This window comes from Peromyscus leucopus, chromosome X, assembly GCF_004664715.2.
Source record: "Peromyscus leucopus breed LL Stock chromosome X, UCI_PerLeu_2.1, whole genome shotgun sequence".
NCBI classification, from domain to species: Eukaryota; Metazoa; Chordata; class Mammalia; order Rodentia; family Cricetidae; genus Peromyscus; species Peromyscus leucopus.
This window is the reverse complement of record NC_051083.1, coordinates 131,600,118-131,615,639: the sequence shown is the minus strand read 5'-3', so window position 1 is coordinate 131,615,639 and position 15,522 is coordinate 131,600,118. Positions and strand designations below refer to the sequence as shown.

General features: G+C 38.0%; 1 protein-coding gene across 4 annotated transcripts in view; it reads right to left on the bottom strand.

The window, feature by feature from the left end:
• Nucleotides 1-15,522, bottom strand: part of Aff2 (AF4/FMR2 family member 2) — a 638,276-nt gene that overhangs the window by 17,939 nt on the left and 604,815 nt on the right. For all 4 annotated transcript variants that reach the window (XM_028855771.1, XM_028855773.1, XM_028855772.1 and 1 more), the window contains exons 15-18: nucleotides 9,387-9,523; nucleotides 4,299-4,370; nucleotides 3,325-3,418; nucleotides 1,221-1,273 (exon numbers count right to left, since the gene is read on the bottom strand). In XM_028855771.1, the coding sequence (XP_028711604.1) occupies nucleotides 1,221-1,273; nucleotides 3,325-3,418; nucleotides 4,299-4,370; nucleotides 9,387-9,523 (356 nt within the window). The remainder of the gene's footprint in view (nucleotides 1-1,220; nucleotides 1,274-3,324; nucleotides 3,419-4,298; nucleotides 4,371-9,386; nucleotides 9,524-15,522) is intronic.

Below are 15,522 nucleotides of genomic sequence, written 5' to 3'. Positions count from 1 at the left end.
AGTGGTTATTTTTATTTTCTGAACTTCCAGAGAGAGAAACTATCTTTCCTTTTTGTTCATTAAGAGTAAGACCTAATTCAACAATTGGAGTGGTGCTTCCTTTTAGTGTAGTAATTGAGCTAATGTGTAGTTTTTAATCTGTTCCCTCACTTTGCATGATTTTATGATCTCAAAGTAGAGTTCACTGGCCCACTGCTTTTGGAGTATACTTTGTAGATATTTAGAGAGTGACAAGTAGAGGCTATTTTATTCATAAGGAAGGCATTTTCTTCAGAGATGCAAGATTTTTGAGATGATAAAAAACGTCAAAAGCAGTTATAACAGGCTCATTGTGAATGTGTCCACTGACATCTACTTTTTCTTCCAATATTGGTAGGAAATGGGCTTGGAAGGGATGGGACACTTTTCAAACCAGAGGTGACATGGCTAGTCAGGAAAGTTAGAAAAGGCACACATTGGAGATGGAGTGGGATTCATAATTGCCCTCTTTAAGGATAATCTCCTCTGTGACCCCAGTTGGCATAAGACCTTTCATTCAGAGGAAGCAGGGTAAATTGAGAAGAAGAGAGGTCCAGTTAGTTTAATCACTGAGATGTGTGAAGCCTCAGGTCTACAGCAAGAGTCTCCTTTAGACTTTCACTGTAGTGTTGTGAAGTCTGGGGGGTGGCTAAGCATATAGGGTTCTAAATTAGACTATAAGTCTGAGAATGACAATGAGACCTTACATCAGCATCAGAGTACATCCTTTCATATTTAGGTCAAGGTGCTTTACTATTGATATGAAAGTCTTGATGAAGAACCAGATAATCAGCTAAATAACCTTCAAATTTTCAACTCTATTATGCCTTTCATTTTATTAAACATCATTTACCATATATCAATGGACATTTGATTGACTTTTCATTACCAAGTGAATGACTGACAAATCATTGCAGTAGATTTAACTTTATCCCACCTCCCAGAAATGGCATGTGGTTTGCTATCTCATTAGCAGATATTTTATGGCCATAATTTAGCTTACATATCTTTAAGGAACCACGTCATTTGAAACTTTTCTGTCTCTCCATCAGCTAGAGCCTGGCTAGAATTTTGTGTGCAAAAAAAAAAAATGACTGGCATCTTGAAATTGTCCTTTACTCTTGAGCAATCAATGCAAAATATATGGGGTCTATCCAGTCATTTGTTTTCATGAAAAAGCAATTTTTTGGTAGGATACTTACTTTTCATTGCCTACCCAAGGAGATGGTATCTGAGCAACTTTTGAAGCATTTTGCTGAAAGAGAGAGAGAAAGAGGGGAAAATAAGCACATCTATTTTGTGTTTATTAATTCAGAAACAGAAGTAAGTGTGATTTAGAGTACATTAATAATGATTGCAGCATTTTGGAATGCAGAACTTGGATGTATGTGCACATCAGCACACTACGACGCACACTCAATGAAAATAGCTGGTTAGGATAATTAGTGGGCTCCAATCAGGACCATGAAAGTCACTTGATGAAAGATCTTATGTACTAAAAGGCCCAGTGAAATCAGACTCAGTTCTCCAAGAAGTGGTTTAATTATCCTCATCTGAAATTTATTCTGCAAAACAAGCCCTTCAGAGTACAAGTAAGCTTTTCACCTTTAACTTTAGTTGCAAACTTTCCCCATGGGATTCAGGTTTGACTATAATATCTGATATCCAAGGAAGATGTCACAAGCAAGTAAGACATTTTTGTTTGCTTGTTCATTGTCAGGATTCATTGTGATTTGTGGTCTTTACATGCAAATATTCATGGCTAACCATTTTCTGTTTAGTAATGCAACTGGTCCAGGGCTGCATTGCAAAGGAAGTTGTGATTCAAAACCTCCTCTTGTTTCTCTGACAGAATCTAGATGATTTAAAGTGCTGGCTTCCTGGGGTGGGGTGGGGTGTTGTTTTTTTTTCAAAGCTTTTTTTTTTTTTGGTTTTTTGAGACAGGGTTTCTCTGTGTAGCTTTGCGCCTTTCCTGGAACTCACTTGGTAGCCCAGGCTGGCCTCGAACTTACAGAGATCTGTCTGACTCTGCCTCCCGAGTGCTGGGATTAAAGGCGTGTGCCACCAACGCCCGGCCATGTTTTTGTTGTTTTATTTTGTTCTGTTTGTTTGTATCTGACCAAACCCTTGTGGATAAGAGAAAAACTTGATATTCAGCACACCACCACTCTAACAGGGCAAGGATCAAGCTCTTTGTGATAGGAGTCTGAGTCAGGTCTGCTCTTGGCAGTTGTAACCAGGCTGTTGGTCTTCTACTGCCTTCTGGCCTCCAGTCCAGCCTCCTTTGCAAAAGGAGTATTTGAGAGGGAGAGTCAGCATTTTCTGGAGTCCAGTAGGAATTCAGTGTTGCCCTGATGTCACAGAAAGCTGGACATAGTGTGCATTCTGAAGACTTGATTCCATTTTAAGCCAAATGAGCACAACACATTCACTGGCAGATGGATTACTTGTATCTGTTTGATGTTTTCCAATTCCCTGACAGGACACAGAGGACTGATATTAGAACAGTGGCTATCAGTGAGATGACAAAGCCAGCAGCATGAGAATTACTTGGAAACTTTCTAGAAATGTACATTCTCAGACCATAGCCCAGGACACTTGTTTGGGGGATGGGATCCAACACTCTGATTTTATGGATCCTCTAGGGATTTTAGATGTCCAGTGAAATTTACAATCCATCTTTCTACAGTACACTGTGGGAAAGTAGATTTAAGGAAGGACTGGGGAACTATTGTATGTGATCCCTTTTCACCCACATGAGCACTAGCTTTATGGTATTATATCCACACCACATAGTAACTAGGGATCTTGCTCATGTTCCCAGATGAGTCACAGTATTATCATTCAGACATACACTAGTAGTCATAGGATATTTGCTACAATGTCATGATGTGGTTCACTTCAGACAACTCAGACAACAGTTAGGTGCAGTGTGGCCAAGTGGTCTCATGTGCTTGGCAAAAAGCCATTTTCCTCTGAGGACAGGCCAAAGGAAAGGAGCAGTAAACCACCTCAATTCTAAGTTATGGCCAGTGTTATCAGACAAAAGCCATATTGAAGCACAGAGTAGCCAAGCCTAGTACCAGGCTCTTGCTTGGATTTTTATGTGGGTTCATTCCCAAATATTGGCATTGCATTTTGTGGTTACCCCTCTTATTTGTTTGTAAATTAGAACATAAAAACAACCTCAGTTCACTGAAGGATGACTTTGTCCATTTGTTTCCTTTGATAACCAACAAAATCAAATGCCTTAAATGGAAACCACAGCATTCCATGGTTTCCCAAATCATACAAAATAAGGATTACCTTAAAATATTCCATTAGTGATCTGGAGTACTTCATAGCATGATCCTTCTTCAGTTTAAACATCCTCAAATAGAGAAGTGACAAGCATCGGTAGCTGGGTGAGGATAAAAGGATTAAGTTAGCTGTTAAGTTACTGTTAAATATACAGATTCATATTCTGCAGTGACTCATTTAATCTGTTTGAGGAACATGTGTAAATAAAGACACTTTTAACAAATGAAAGTGCAATTATTAAAATCTCATTTTGATAAGGGTATAAATTGAGGGGGAGAGTAGATGTTTTGTCAGTGACTGAAGAAATCCATTAGTTATCCTGTAATGGTTCCCTGGAAAGTCAGAATAATGATCTGAAGTAAGCTGCTTAAATTGATGTGGAGTGTTCATATACCACTGCAGCATTTCACCAGTTTTCTTTTTAAATTTTCTTTTATGTATTTAAATTTTTTTCATTGTACATACCAACCACAGTTCGCCCTCCCATCTCTCCTCCAGCTCCCCCTAACTGCCTCCCCCCCCCACCCCACCCCCATCCCCTGCTCCAAAAGGGTAAGGCCTCCCATGGGGAGTCAGCAGAGCCTGGTACATTCAGTAGAGGCAGGTCCAAGCCCCTCCCCCTGCATCAAGACTATGCAAGGTATCCCATCATAGGTAATGGGCTCCAAAAAGCCAGTTCATGCACCAGGGATGGATCCTGATCCTGCTGCCAGGGAGTCCCTTAAGCAGATCTGGCTATACAACTGTCTCCTTTATGCAGAAGGCCTAGTCTGGTCCCATGCAGGTTCCACAGCTTTCAGTCTAGAGTCCTGGAGTTCCCATGAGCTGTTTAGTTATCTCTGTAGGTTTCCCTATCATGATTTTGACCCTCCTTGCTCATATAAACCCTCTTCCTTCTCTTCGACTGGACCCCTGGAGCTCGGCTTGGTGCCTGGCTGTGGATCTATCAGCAGTTTTCTTGTGGCCTCCTTGGAACTCACCATAATACTGCTAGCTTTTTGTCCCCATCAGAAGCTAAGGGGCTTGCAAAGTTCTTCAGCCTCATTGCATACCTTTGAAGAAAAGAAGAAATACTCAAGTGGGATCTTGGACTTTCAAAATTCTGATTACCTCTCTACTTTTTCATAAAGTAGAGGACAGATTGGTTCTTTCTTAAAACCATATACAATAGAATGATGCACACAGAATAATGGAACCTGACATGACATCAAGAACTGAACTCTATGAAAGCCAGTTTAATCATGGGTTCATGTTCTAGAATAATGCTTCAGAATTTCCATGAATTTCTGATTATGTATAAATGCTGCCTGGCAAAATATTGTTTCTATGAGCTTGCTAGGTAAACAATATTATTGATTTTATATGCAAGATAGGCAAATATGTCAGTTCCCTTTTTGACAGATCAGACAATAATAAAGAACTATGTCTGACATTGGGTAGGGAGACCTCAATCAGGAAAAAAATCCTTTTCTAATGTCTCAAGCTTTGTGTATGTTCTTTTAAAAAAAATGTGTGCATGCATATTTGGTGTGTGTGTGTGTGTGTTAAAGGACTGATTTCACAGCATTTTAAATTCTAATCAACCCTACTTCATGGGGCTTGTATATTTTGCCTTTCCATTTTTGTTGATTGTCGCTGTTCCATGCTACAGTGATAAAAGATAAAGCAGTTCTCTTTTTTTCCTTCTATTTGAGCACATCTCATTCTGAGCATCCAGAGTCTTGAGAAATCAATTCATTGCATAAAAATCATTGTCTGAACTTTAATGCGATTTCACAGGTACTTATAGTAGAATAAGTAATTGAGTTCACTGTGGCAAAAAAAAAAATTGAAGTACATGTGCAGGCTGTCTGGGTTAGCCCTCATTTATGGAAGGTGATAGAGAGTCTATTGTGTCCTCTTACTTGCCACTTACAACAGCCTTTCCAGAGCACAAGGGGCTCTGGCTCATCCCCACTCAAGACTGCATTTCCTCAGCATGCTCTCTGCCCTGCTTTCATGGTAACTTCTCAAAATCTGTTGAGTGAACGTTTTCAGCAATGGGACTTACATACTTGATGCAGGTGCATTTTGTTGTTACAATGGCCAGAAGTGGTATTTTAATAATGTAATATATCTAACTTTCTTTGACAGTTTGGATTACTGAAAAGTCAAGTCATTGTGGTGTATTCTTGTTTTCACAAATAGATTTCCTTTGTAGGTCCCCAGGTCTCAGAACAACTTTAATTATTTGAAAGAAAAAGCAGGAGTCTGTCTCTATAACCAACAGGGAAGAGAGCAATAAAAATCTCTTCCATATAATATTGTACTACTAAACACTATATTCATATTGCAGTCATCACCTAATTGCAACCACATTTGAAAGTGACTCAATAGTGGATTTTCAGCTGCTGAAATGGGCCTGAAGACCTAGTTCATTTCAACTCATTTTATTCCCAATAGAAATTCCTCTCAATAAAAAATATGCACATCACATAAAATATGAAAAATAAAAAAATATAGAGAACACAGAAATGAGTTCACACAAAATTGGGGAAAATCTGAAATGAAAAACATCCTTGGTGAAATCTGATGAAATCCATGTATTATGCCAGTGCTAGTGTCCTGGTTGTGATTCTGAACTTTAGCTACAGAGGTTGTTACCATGGTAGAAAGTTTGGTGAAGGGTACACAAGAATTCTTTTTATAAGCTCCTACAATTGCATACGAATCTTTAATCACCTCAAAATCAAATTTAAAATAGTGACTTTAGAGAAAATGCCAATACATTCTCCATTGACTTTCACCAAGATTCCACCAAAATGTGTATCTGTCAGTGCTAATATATCATGGGAAGAAAAATTAGAGTTATTTTACAATTAAGGAAGAAATATTTTTGGAATATATAAGGAAGACTTTAAGGAAGAATTACTTAATGATTCACTTCATGCTTTTACCACAGAATGAAATTTGGTGTCTAGGTTGTGAATTTTAAGAGTTTTTATTCTTATGAATGAGTATGTCTGTGCAAGTTTATGTGCATCATGTGCTGCATGCAGGGAACCCACAGAGGCCAGAAGAGTGTGTTGAAACCCCTAGAACTGGAGCAATACGCAACTGTGAGCCTCCATGTGTGTACTAGAAACAGAACCTGGTTCTTTGCAAGAGCAGCAAGTGCTCTTAATTGTTGAACCATCTCTACAGCACCTGCTTGTGTACTTTTTGAAGACCATATGTTTTCCTTAGAAAGTAATAAGAAAGAAAAATTTGTAGAGAAGGAAAATACCCCTAATATCACCCTTTCACAATTATAGCTACAACCTTATTTCCTTCCACTTTGATTTAGATGTATCACATTTTTTCATATTGTGAATTGTAGATAATTATGCAGCATATGAAGTGTTTTGAAGGACTGGAGATCAAATCCAGGGCCTCCCACATGATAGGCAAGCATCTACGATTGAGCTCCGGCCTTGATTTTACATTAATATGATTTCACATTTTCACTGTTTAGACTTTATTATTATGTGTCAGTGGCTGCAAAGTATTTTTGAATGTTCTATGATATAATTAATGACTTTTCTATTGCTATTTTTGTTACTTTTAATTGAGTGTTTTTATATACATATATATAAATACATATGTATTTGTATATTCTACTCATATATTATGTTTTTCTTTTTTTCCTTTGTTTTATCATTCTGTCACTCTACTGTTTTATTTAGTAGACTGTAACTTTCAGATCAACATTAAATGAATAGAATCCCAATAGATCTTTTAACTTTCCTGGGGTTGCTGCTCTGTCTTGTTTTGAAGCTATGCAGTATTTTTTTTGGGGGGTGTAGGGGCAGGGGTTGGTTGCTTTGTTCAAAAAAGGAAAAGTATAATAATTCTCCATTGTGAAAATGCCTTTTAAGAAAATTCATATTTTCAGAAGTTGAAATCCTGTGTCCAGAGATATAAATGTTAGCTCATGTGGCTTTTTTTGTATAATGCCAAATTGTTTGCAATTTTCAATGATGAATTTCTACTCTCATCAGCAGTACAAGAGAGTCCTACAATATGATTTTCTTCTATCTCTTTTTAAATGAGAGGTATTAACATTGTAACATTTTCTTGTTAACGTAGCATACATTGTTTGAATTTGCATATTTGAGTGATTCAAGGAACACAAATTGTTCATTGTTCATTAACTTTTGCCATCAATTTTATATTATACTTTTTCCAAAATGCTTATCATATATAACTTCAAAAATTGTAAGTATTCTTGACTGAGAAGTCAATTTCCCCTTAAAAGCTACCAAAAAGTTGTGGCAGTGATAGCTTCCACAGTACATAAAATAAGCTGAAGAGGAATATTTTCCATATTCTTGTGCCTATGTCTTGGAATAGCTCTAAGACAAAGATGGTTGAATGATCCAATGGATAAGGTTGTATCTTTCCTTGAAATCAACCTTTGTTTATTACTCTAACTAAAATTTCTGATAGTAATATATGAAGAGAAAGTTGTATAAAGGTAAAGTAATTGGAACAAGAGAAGGTAGGGAGGAAAAGACAGGATGTACATTTTCTTTCATATACAGAAACTAGATTTAATTACAAACAAATTAATTACAAATATTTGTTTTGTTTTTGTATGTTATATTATATAACATGAAAGGTGAAAGAGCATTTTTTCAGAAGAGGAAAGGAATTAGCTAGAAGGAGAAGGGAAAAGGCAAAAGGGAAGGAGGTAGGGGCAATATGAGCAAAGTACCATGTGATCTGTATGAAAATATAATGAAAGGTCTTATTTTGTACATTTACAAAAATTAATTAAAAAACCTTCAAATCTATGGTTTTTATAATAGTTCTCCACTTTTGCTCTTTGAAATACTTTCTTTGGGAAATTCTCAAGGTAAGTCTGTCCAATGTTTGTTTGAAGGGTTCTGTACAAATATCTGAAGCTATTTAACAGTTGATGTAGAAAAAAGTATGACAGTAAAAAGCAAGCTTTGCCTTGCTAAGAAATGGAACTGGCAGGAACAGAATACAAGAACTTCTCAAATAAAGAACTACTAACTCAGCTGAATTAATTTTGTAATTGGTGGATATTGCTCAGTAGTAGAGTACTTATGTAGCAAGAACAGGGTATAGGTATCATTCATCCTCAATATAAAATATGATTATTTTGTCCATGCAGTGAACTATGGCACATGTCTACTCTTTAGGGAGAGGTTAAATTCCTTTTCTAAGATTTTCAAATCACTGGAAAATAGTAGAGTGAGTATTTCTTCTTCTACTTCCTTTTTCTTTTCTTTTTAATTTCCAGTTAATTTAATTCAACCTAGACATCAGAAATTTTCATTAAATAGATGAATACAATAATATATAGTTAATATGTCTTCCACTATCTTCCTCTTTTCTTGATCTTCAGCCCTGCCAACACTGCATCTGAATTTCTTATTTCAGATGCAAGAAAATTCTTCTATACACTTATGACATTAAATACTGATTTTGAGTTAGAACAGTATCTTGTTCCAATGAAAAATAATGTCTTATTTATTTATTTGTTGTTGTGTATATGCAACAGTCCATGATTGGAGGTCAAAAAACAACTTGCAAGAGTCAATTCTCTCCTTTCTGTATGTGAGCCCTTGTCATCAAACTCAAGTTGTCAGTTTTAGCAGCAGTCACCTTTACCCAACAGAGACATCTTGCCAGTTTCTCCTTCCTTTTATAATAATCCAAACAGAAGGCTTTAGAAAACATGGCTCTTAATAGAAATCTGGAGAGCACTAGTTTGTTTTGAAAAGGCAAGTTAATGCCACATGATAAAATGATTATACTTTACTTTCACCTATGACATCTTAATTTTAATTTAATGAATATTACAAATTATCAGACTCACATTATAACCTTTGAAGGGGATAATTTATAAAACAGTGTCCATCTATTATAAATAATCTATGGCATTAATAAAATGGCAGGAACTAATTAAAGCCTTTGGGCATATTAATTGTAGAAATGATATTTAAGCAAAAATCATTAACAGCTTCTAATGCTATATAAAATTACTTTGGGAATATGACTCTAGGAAAACAATTTACCTGAGGAGCTCCACAGTCTCAGAATACATGGTATATGGCGACTTTGCTTCCAGAGGATCACGTTCCATGGCATTGCCACATTCAGTAAAGGAGAGGGCTGCATCAGCATAATTCACAGCTTTGCCAAATTTCTCAAACTGAAACAGGAAAATGACTGTCAGCATGATAGTCTTTGTTCACCTTAATATAAAGGAATCATTCACAACTGTGAGTACTTTTGTCCCCATTCCCCAGGGAACACTTCTCATTAGACAGAGGTATTTTGGATAGTTACCAATGAGGATAGGAGGCACCTAGTAGACTGAGACTAGAGATGCTTCTGAACATCCTAAAATGCAAGGGACAGCCTTTGCAATGGAGAACTAGATGCTCCAGATATTCAGCTTAGAAGCCCTGACATGGAGAGAGGACAGTGTGTAAATGGATATTAATGATGATGGAACTGGTTTAATGTTCTACTGCCCCGACACTGTGGCTGGCTGAAAAAAAAAAAAAAAAAAAGACAAATGCACCTGAGGCATCAAAATGGATTATAGTATCATTGTTAATGTTCCCATCATATTTGGGCCATCCAGAATCTTAATGAATACCTTGACTAGTTCCTATGGTGACATTTTAATTGAACTGAAATGTGATTTTATTTGTATGTTAATAAATAAAGTTGCCTGGGGATCAGAGCTAATAGCAAGTCATAGCAGAGCTGGCGTTCATGGTGCATGCCTTTAATCCCAGCACTTGGTAGGCAGAGCTAGGTAGATCTCTGTGTGGTCAAAGATACAGCCAGCATTGGAGACACATGCCTTTAATCTCAATATCATAGAAAACCCGGAGGGCTGTACATTCAGGCAGTTATGAGGCAGTCATGTGGTTGGGTTTACAACCAATGAGAAGGCAGAACAGAAAGTCTATATAAAGACAAACAGACAGGAAGTAGTTCTCTTTCGGAGAGGTCTATTGGCTGAAGAGGCTAGCTGTAGCAGGCCGGTAAGGATCTTAACTCTATTCTCTTGGCTTCCTTCTTTGTATTGGTTCTGTGTTTCTTATTTAATAAGTTGGTTGGTTACATCTACATTTGGAGCCCAACGTGACAAGAATTCATTAAAAACCACTTGACTTGGCTTGCTTGCAGGTCCTGTTTCCCTAGCCCAGGCAGCTGGGTCCCTAGCCCAGGCCCAGGTTGGCTTGGCTTCAGGATGGACTGACTGTAGCCCAAAGCAATTAGCTGCAGTTGGAGCTACTTGCTTAAAGCCGGTGCTACAAACAACTCAGGCCTACCCTGCCGAACAGGGCCCCTGCCTGTAAAGACAACACACATGGTCAGAGCTTAAGAAAGCCAGAGCCAAGGCTTGACTCTGCTCAAGAGGGAACACGTGGCTGGATTTAAGCTTTAGCCAGACCTTGTGGCTACGCTTTCTTGCGTGTTCTCTCTGTCTCTCTGTCTCTCTGTCTCTCTGTCTCTCTCTCTCTCTCTCTCTCTCTCTCTCTCTCTCTCTGCATTCATACCTCGGACACTAGGTGACTGTTTTGAAATTCCCTCAGATTTCTACTGTTCTACGCAGACTTGGTAAGTCACTTAACATATCAGATAATTTAAGGGAAACTATTTAAAAGAGAATTTTTTTCCATATTAAAAAAATGGGTTTTATATATACATTGGAAGAAAATTGGGCTTTGTTTGAAATTTTAGGCAGTCTGACAAAGGAAAAACTATATGAGAAGATTGGTGTTTATTGAATTATGCAGTTTATTATTATGCTTATCCTCATTCTATTATTTAAAAAGATAGTCAATTTAAGTGCCAGGATAACACTTTTAGAAAAACTTGTTAAACCTGTAAAAATGAATTATAGAGAAAATCAAATTCAGACTGAAGAAATTAATAGTGAAGTTGTTTCAAGACTGGATCATAAGGTTACAGAAAGAAAGCCTGTTTTCACACAGTCACCCTTAAATTATCCAGTAACAATACAGCAGTTGCCTAAACATATGACTACACAAAATATATGGGCTCCAATTGAAATGTTAAATTTACAAAGGTTTAAGGAGGCAATAGTATCTTATGGCATGCATTCCCCATATATAAAGCAAATGTTAAACTCTTGGTCAACATATAATAGGATTATGCCACAGGACTGGTGGGAGCTGGCATAGGCTGTTCTGGAACCCAGTCAAAGGCTCCAGTTGCAAATATGGTTCAGGAATGAGGATAAAAACATAGAAAAACAATGGATGGATAAAGTAATACAAGTCTCCCAGAATCAGCTTATTGGAGAAGGCCAATATGCTTCAGTACAAACACAATGGTTATATGATATCCAAACCCAAATTCTAGGTCGAACGGCAGCCTTGAATGCATGGGACACAGTTGAGAAACCAGGAAAAAAAAACATGAGACATTTACAAAGGTTATACAAGGCACAAAAGACTCTTTCAAAGATTTTTTTTTTTTTTTTTTTTTTTTTTTTTACAAAGACTGGCTTCAGCAGTAATGAGAATGGTCCCGGATTCAGAAGCTAGTCAGATAATAATTGAATCTTTGGCCTTTAAGAATACGGATGCAGCATGCAAAAGAATAATCAGGCCATTATAGGTAAGATCTGCACCTTTGGAAGATTGGATTAGAGACACAAATAATGTTGAGGCTCATGACCATGATGATATGTGGGTAGGAGAAGCAATTTCAGGTGCCATATGCCTAAGTTAAATCAAAACCAGATAAAATATTTAAATAGTCCAGTAACCCCTAAGGAAATAGAAACAGTCATTAAAAGTCTCCAAACCAAAAAAAGACCAGGACCAGATGGTTTCACCACAGAATTCTACCAGATCTTCAAAGAAGAGTTAATACCAATACTTTCTAAATGGTTCCACACAATAGAAACAAGGAACATTACCAAACTCCTTCTATGAGGCTACAATTACCCTAATTCCTAAACCAAACAAGGATACAACAAAGAAAGAGAACTACAGACCGATCTTCCTCATGAACATTGATGCAAAAATACTCAATAAATTACTGGCAAACAGACTCCAAGAACACATCAAAACAATTATCCACCATGATCAAGTAGGCTTCATCCCAGGGATGCAAGGGTGGTAAACATACGAAAGTCCGTCAATGTAATACACCATGTAAACAAACTCAAAGAAAAAAAACCACATGATCATCTCACTAGATGCAGAAAAGGCATTTGACAAAATCCAACACCCCTTCATGATAAAAGTCTTGGAGCGATCAGGAATACAGGGAACATACCTAAACATAATAAAGGCAATATACAGCAAGCCAACAGCCAACATCAAATTAAATGGAGAGAAACTAAAGAAATTCTGCTAAAATCAGGAACGAGGCAAGGCTGTACACTCTCTCCATACTTATTCAATACAGTACTTGAAGTGCTAGCCAGAGCAATAAGACAACATAAGGAAATGAAAGGGATACAAATTGGAAAGGAAGAAGTCAAGCTTTCCCTATTTCCAGATGACATGATAGTATACTTGAGTGACCCCAAAGATTCCACCAAGGAATTGATAAAGCTTATAAACACCTTCATCAATGTAGAGGATACAAGATCAACTCAAAAAAATCAGTAGCCCTCCTATATACAATGGACAAAGAAGCTGAGAAGGAAATCAGAGATACATCACCCTTTACAATAACCACAAATGACACAAAATACCCTGGGGTAACACGAACCAAGCAAGTGAAGGACCTACATGACAAGAACTTTAAGTCCCTGAAAAAAGAAAGTGAAGAAGATGTCAGAAAATGGAAAGATCTCCCATGCTCATGGATAGGCAGGACCAACATAGTAAAAATAGCAATTTTACCAAAAACAATCTACAGATTCAATGCAATTCCCATCAAAATACCAACACAATTCTTCACAGACCTGGAAAGAATAATACTCAACTTCATATAAAAAAAAAAAACAAAAAACCCAGGATAGCCAAAAGAATCCTGTACAATAAAACAACCTCTGGAGGCATCACGATCCCTGACTTCAAACTCTACTATAGAGCTACAGTAATAAAAACAGCTTGGTATTGGCATAAAAACCGACAGGTGGACCAATGGAATCAAATTGAAGACCCTGACATTAACCTGCACACCTATGAACATAAAATTTTTGACAAAGAAGCCAAAAGTGTACAATGGAAAAAAGGAAGCATCTTCAGCAAATGGTGCTGGCATAACTGGATATCAACGTGTAGAAGACTGCAAATAGATCCATATCTGTCAACATGCACAAAACTTAAGTCCAAGTGGATCAAGGACCTCAACATAAATCCAGCTACTCTGAACCTGCCAGAAGAGAAAATAGGAAGGAGATCACTTCCTAAATATAACACCAATAGCACAGACACTGAGAGAAACAATTAATCAATGGGACCTCTTGAAACTGAGAAGCTTTTGTAGAGCAAAGGATACGGTCAACAAGGCAAAGTGACAGCCTACATAATGGGAAAAGGTCTTCACCAACCCCACATCTGACAGAGGACTTATATCCAGAATATATAAGGAACTCAAGAAATTAGACATCAAAACAACCAACAGTCCAATTAAGAAATGGGCTATAGAAATAAACAGAGAATTCTCAACAGAGGAAACTCAAATGGCTGAAAGACATTTAAGGAATCGCGCAACATGCCTAATCATCAGGGAAATGCAAATCAAAACAACTCTGAGATACCACCTTATGCCTGTCAGAATGCCTATGATCAAAAACACTGAAGACACTTTATGCTGGAGAGGATGTGGAACTAGGGAAACTCTCCTCCACTGCTGGTGGGAATGCAAGCTTGTACAACCACTTTGGAAATCAATATGGTGCTTTCTTAGAAAATTGGGAATCAATCTCCCCCAAGATCCAGCTATACCACGCTTGGGCATATATCCAAGAAATGCTCAATCATACCACAAGAGCACTTGCTCAGCTATGTTCATATCAGCATTGTTTGTAATAGCTAAAACCTGGAAACAGCCTAGATGCCCTTCAACTGAAGAATGGATAAATAAATTGTGGCACATATACACAATGGAATACTACTCAACAGAGAAAAACAATGACATCATGAGGTTTGCAGGCAAATGAATGGATCTAGAAAAAATCATCCTGAGTGAGGTAACCCAGACTCAGAAAGACAAATATGGTATGTACTCACTCATAGGAGGATACTAGATGTGGAACAAGGATGACTGGACTGTTACTCACATCACCAGAGAGGCTAGCTAGAAAATGACCCCAAGAAAGTCACGCAGATCGCCCAGTGACAGACAAATGTCTGAGATCTACATGAACAACCTGGACATGAGTGGTGGTAATGAAGGGCAAGGGTCAAGGGAAAGAGAGCCTGTAGGAGCAGGAGATCCCAGCTGGATCAAGAACAGAGAGGGAGAACTAGGAATAGGAGACCATGGTAAATGAAGACCACATGAGAAAAGGAAGAAACAAAGTGCTGGAGAGGCCCACAGAAATCCACTAAGATACCCCCACAATAGACTGCTGGCAATGGTCGAGAGACAGCCAGAACTGACCTACTCTGGTGATGCGATGGCCAAACACCCTATTAGTTGTGCCAGAAACCCCATCCAAGGACTGAGGAATCTGGATGCAGAGATCCAAGGCTAGGGCCCAGATGGAGCTCTTGGAGTCTAATTATCGAGAAAGAGGAGGGTTTATATGAGCAAGAATTATTGAAACCAAAGTTGGATAAAGTACAGGGACAAATAGCCAAACGAATGGAAACACATGAACTATGAACCAAAGGCTGAGGGGCCCTCAACTGGATTAGACCCTCTGAATAGGTGAGACAGTTTATTGGCTTGATCTGTTTGGGAGGCATCTAGGCAGTGGTACTGGGTCCTGTGCTCATTTCATGAGTTGGCTCTTTGAAACCTAGGGCTTATGCAGGGACACTTTGCTCAGTCTGGGAGGAGGGGACTGGACCTGCCTGGACTGAGTAAACCAGGTTTATCTGAGTGCTCAGGGGAGGCTTTGCCCTGGAGGAGGTGGGAATGGGGGTTTGGATGGGGGAAGGGGAGGGGGCAGGTGGGGGGAGAACAAGGGAATCTGTGGCTGATATGTAGAACTGAATGGTATTGTAAAATAAGAGAAAAGGAAAAAAAGAATTT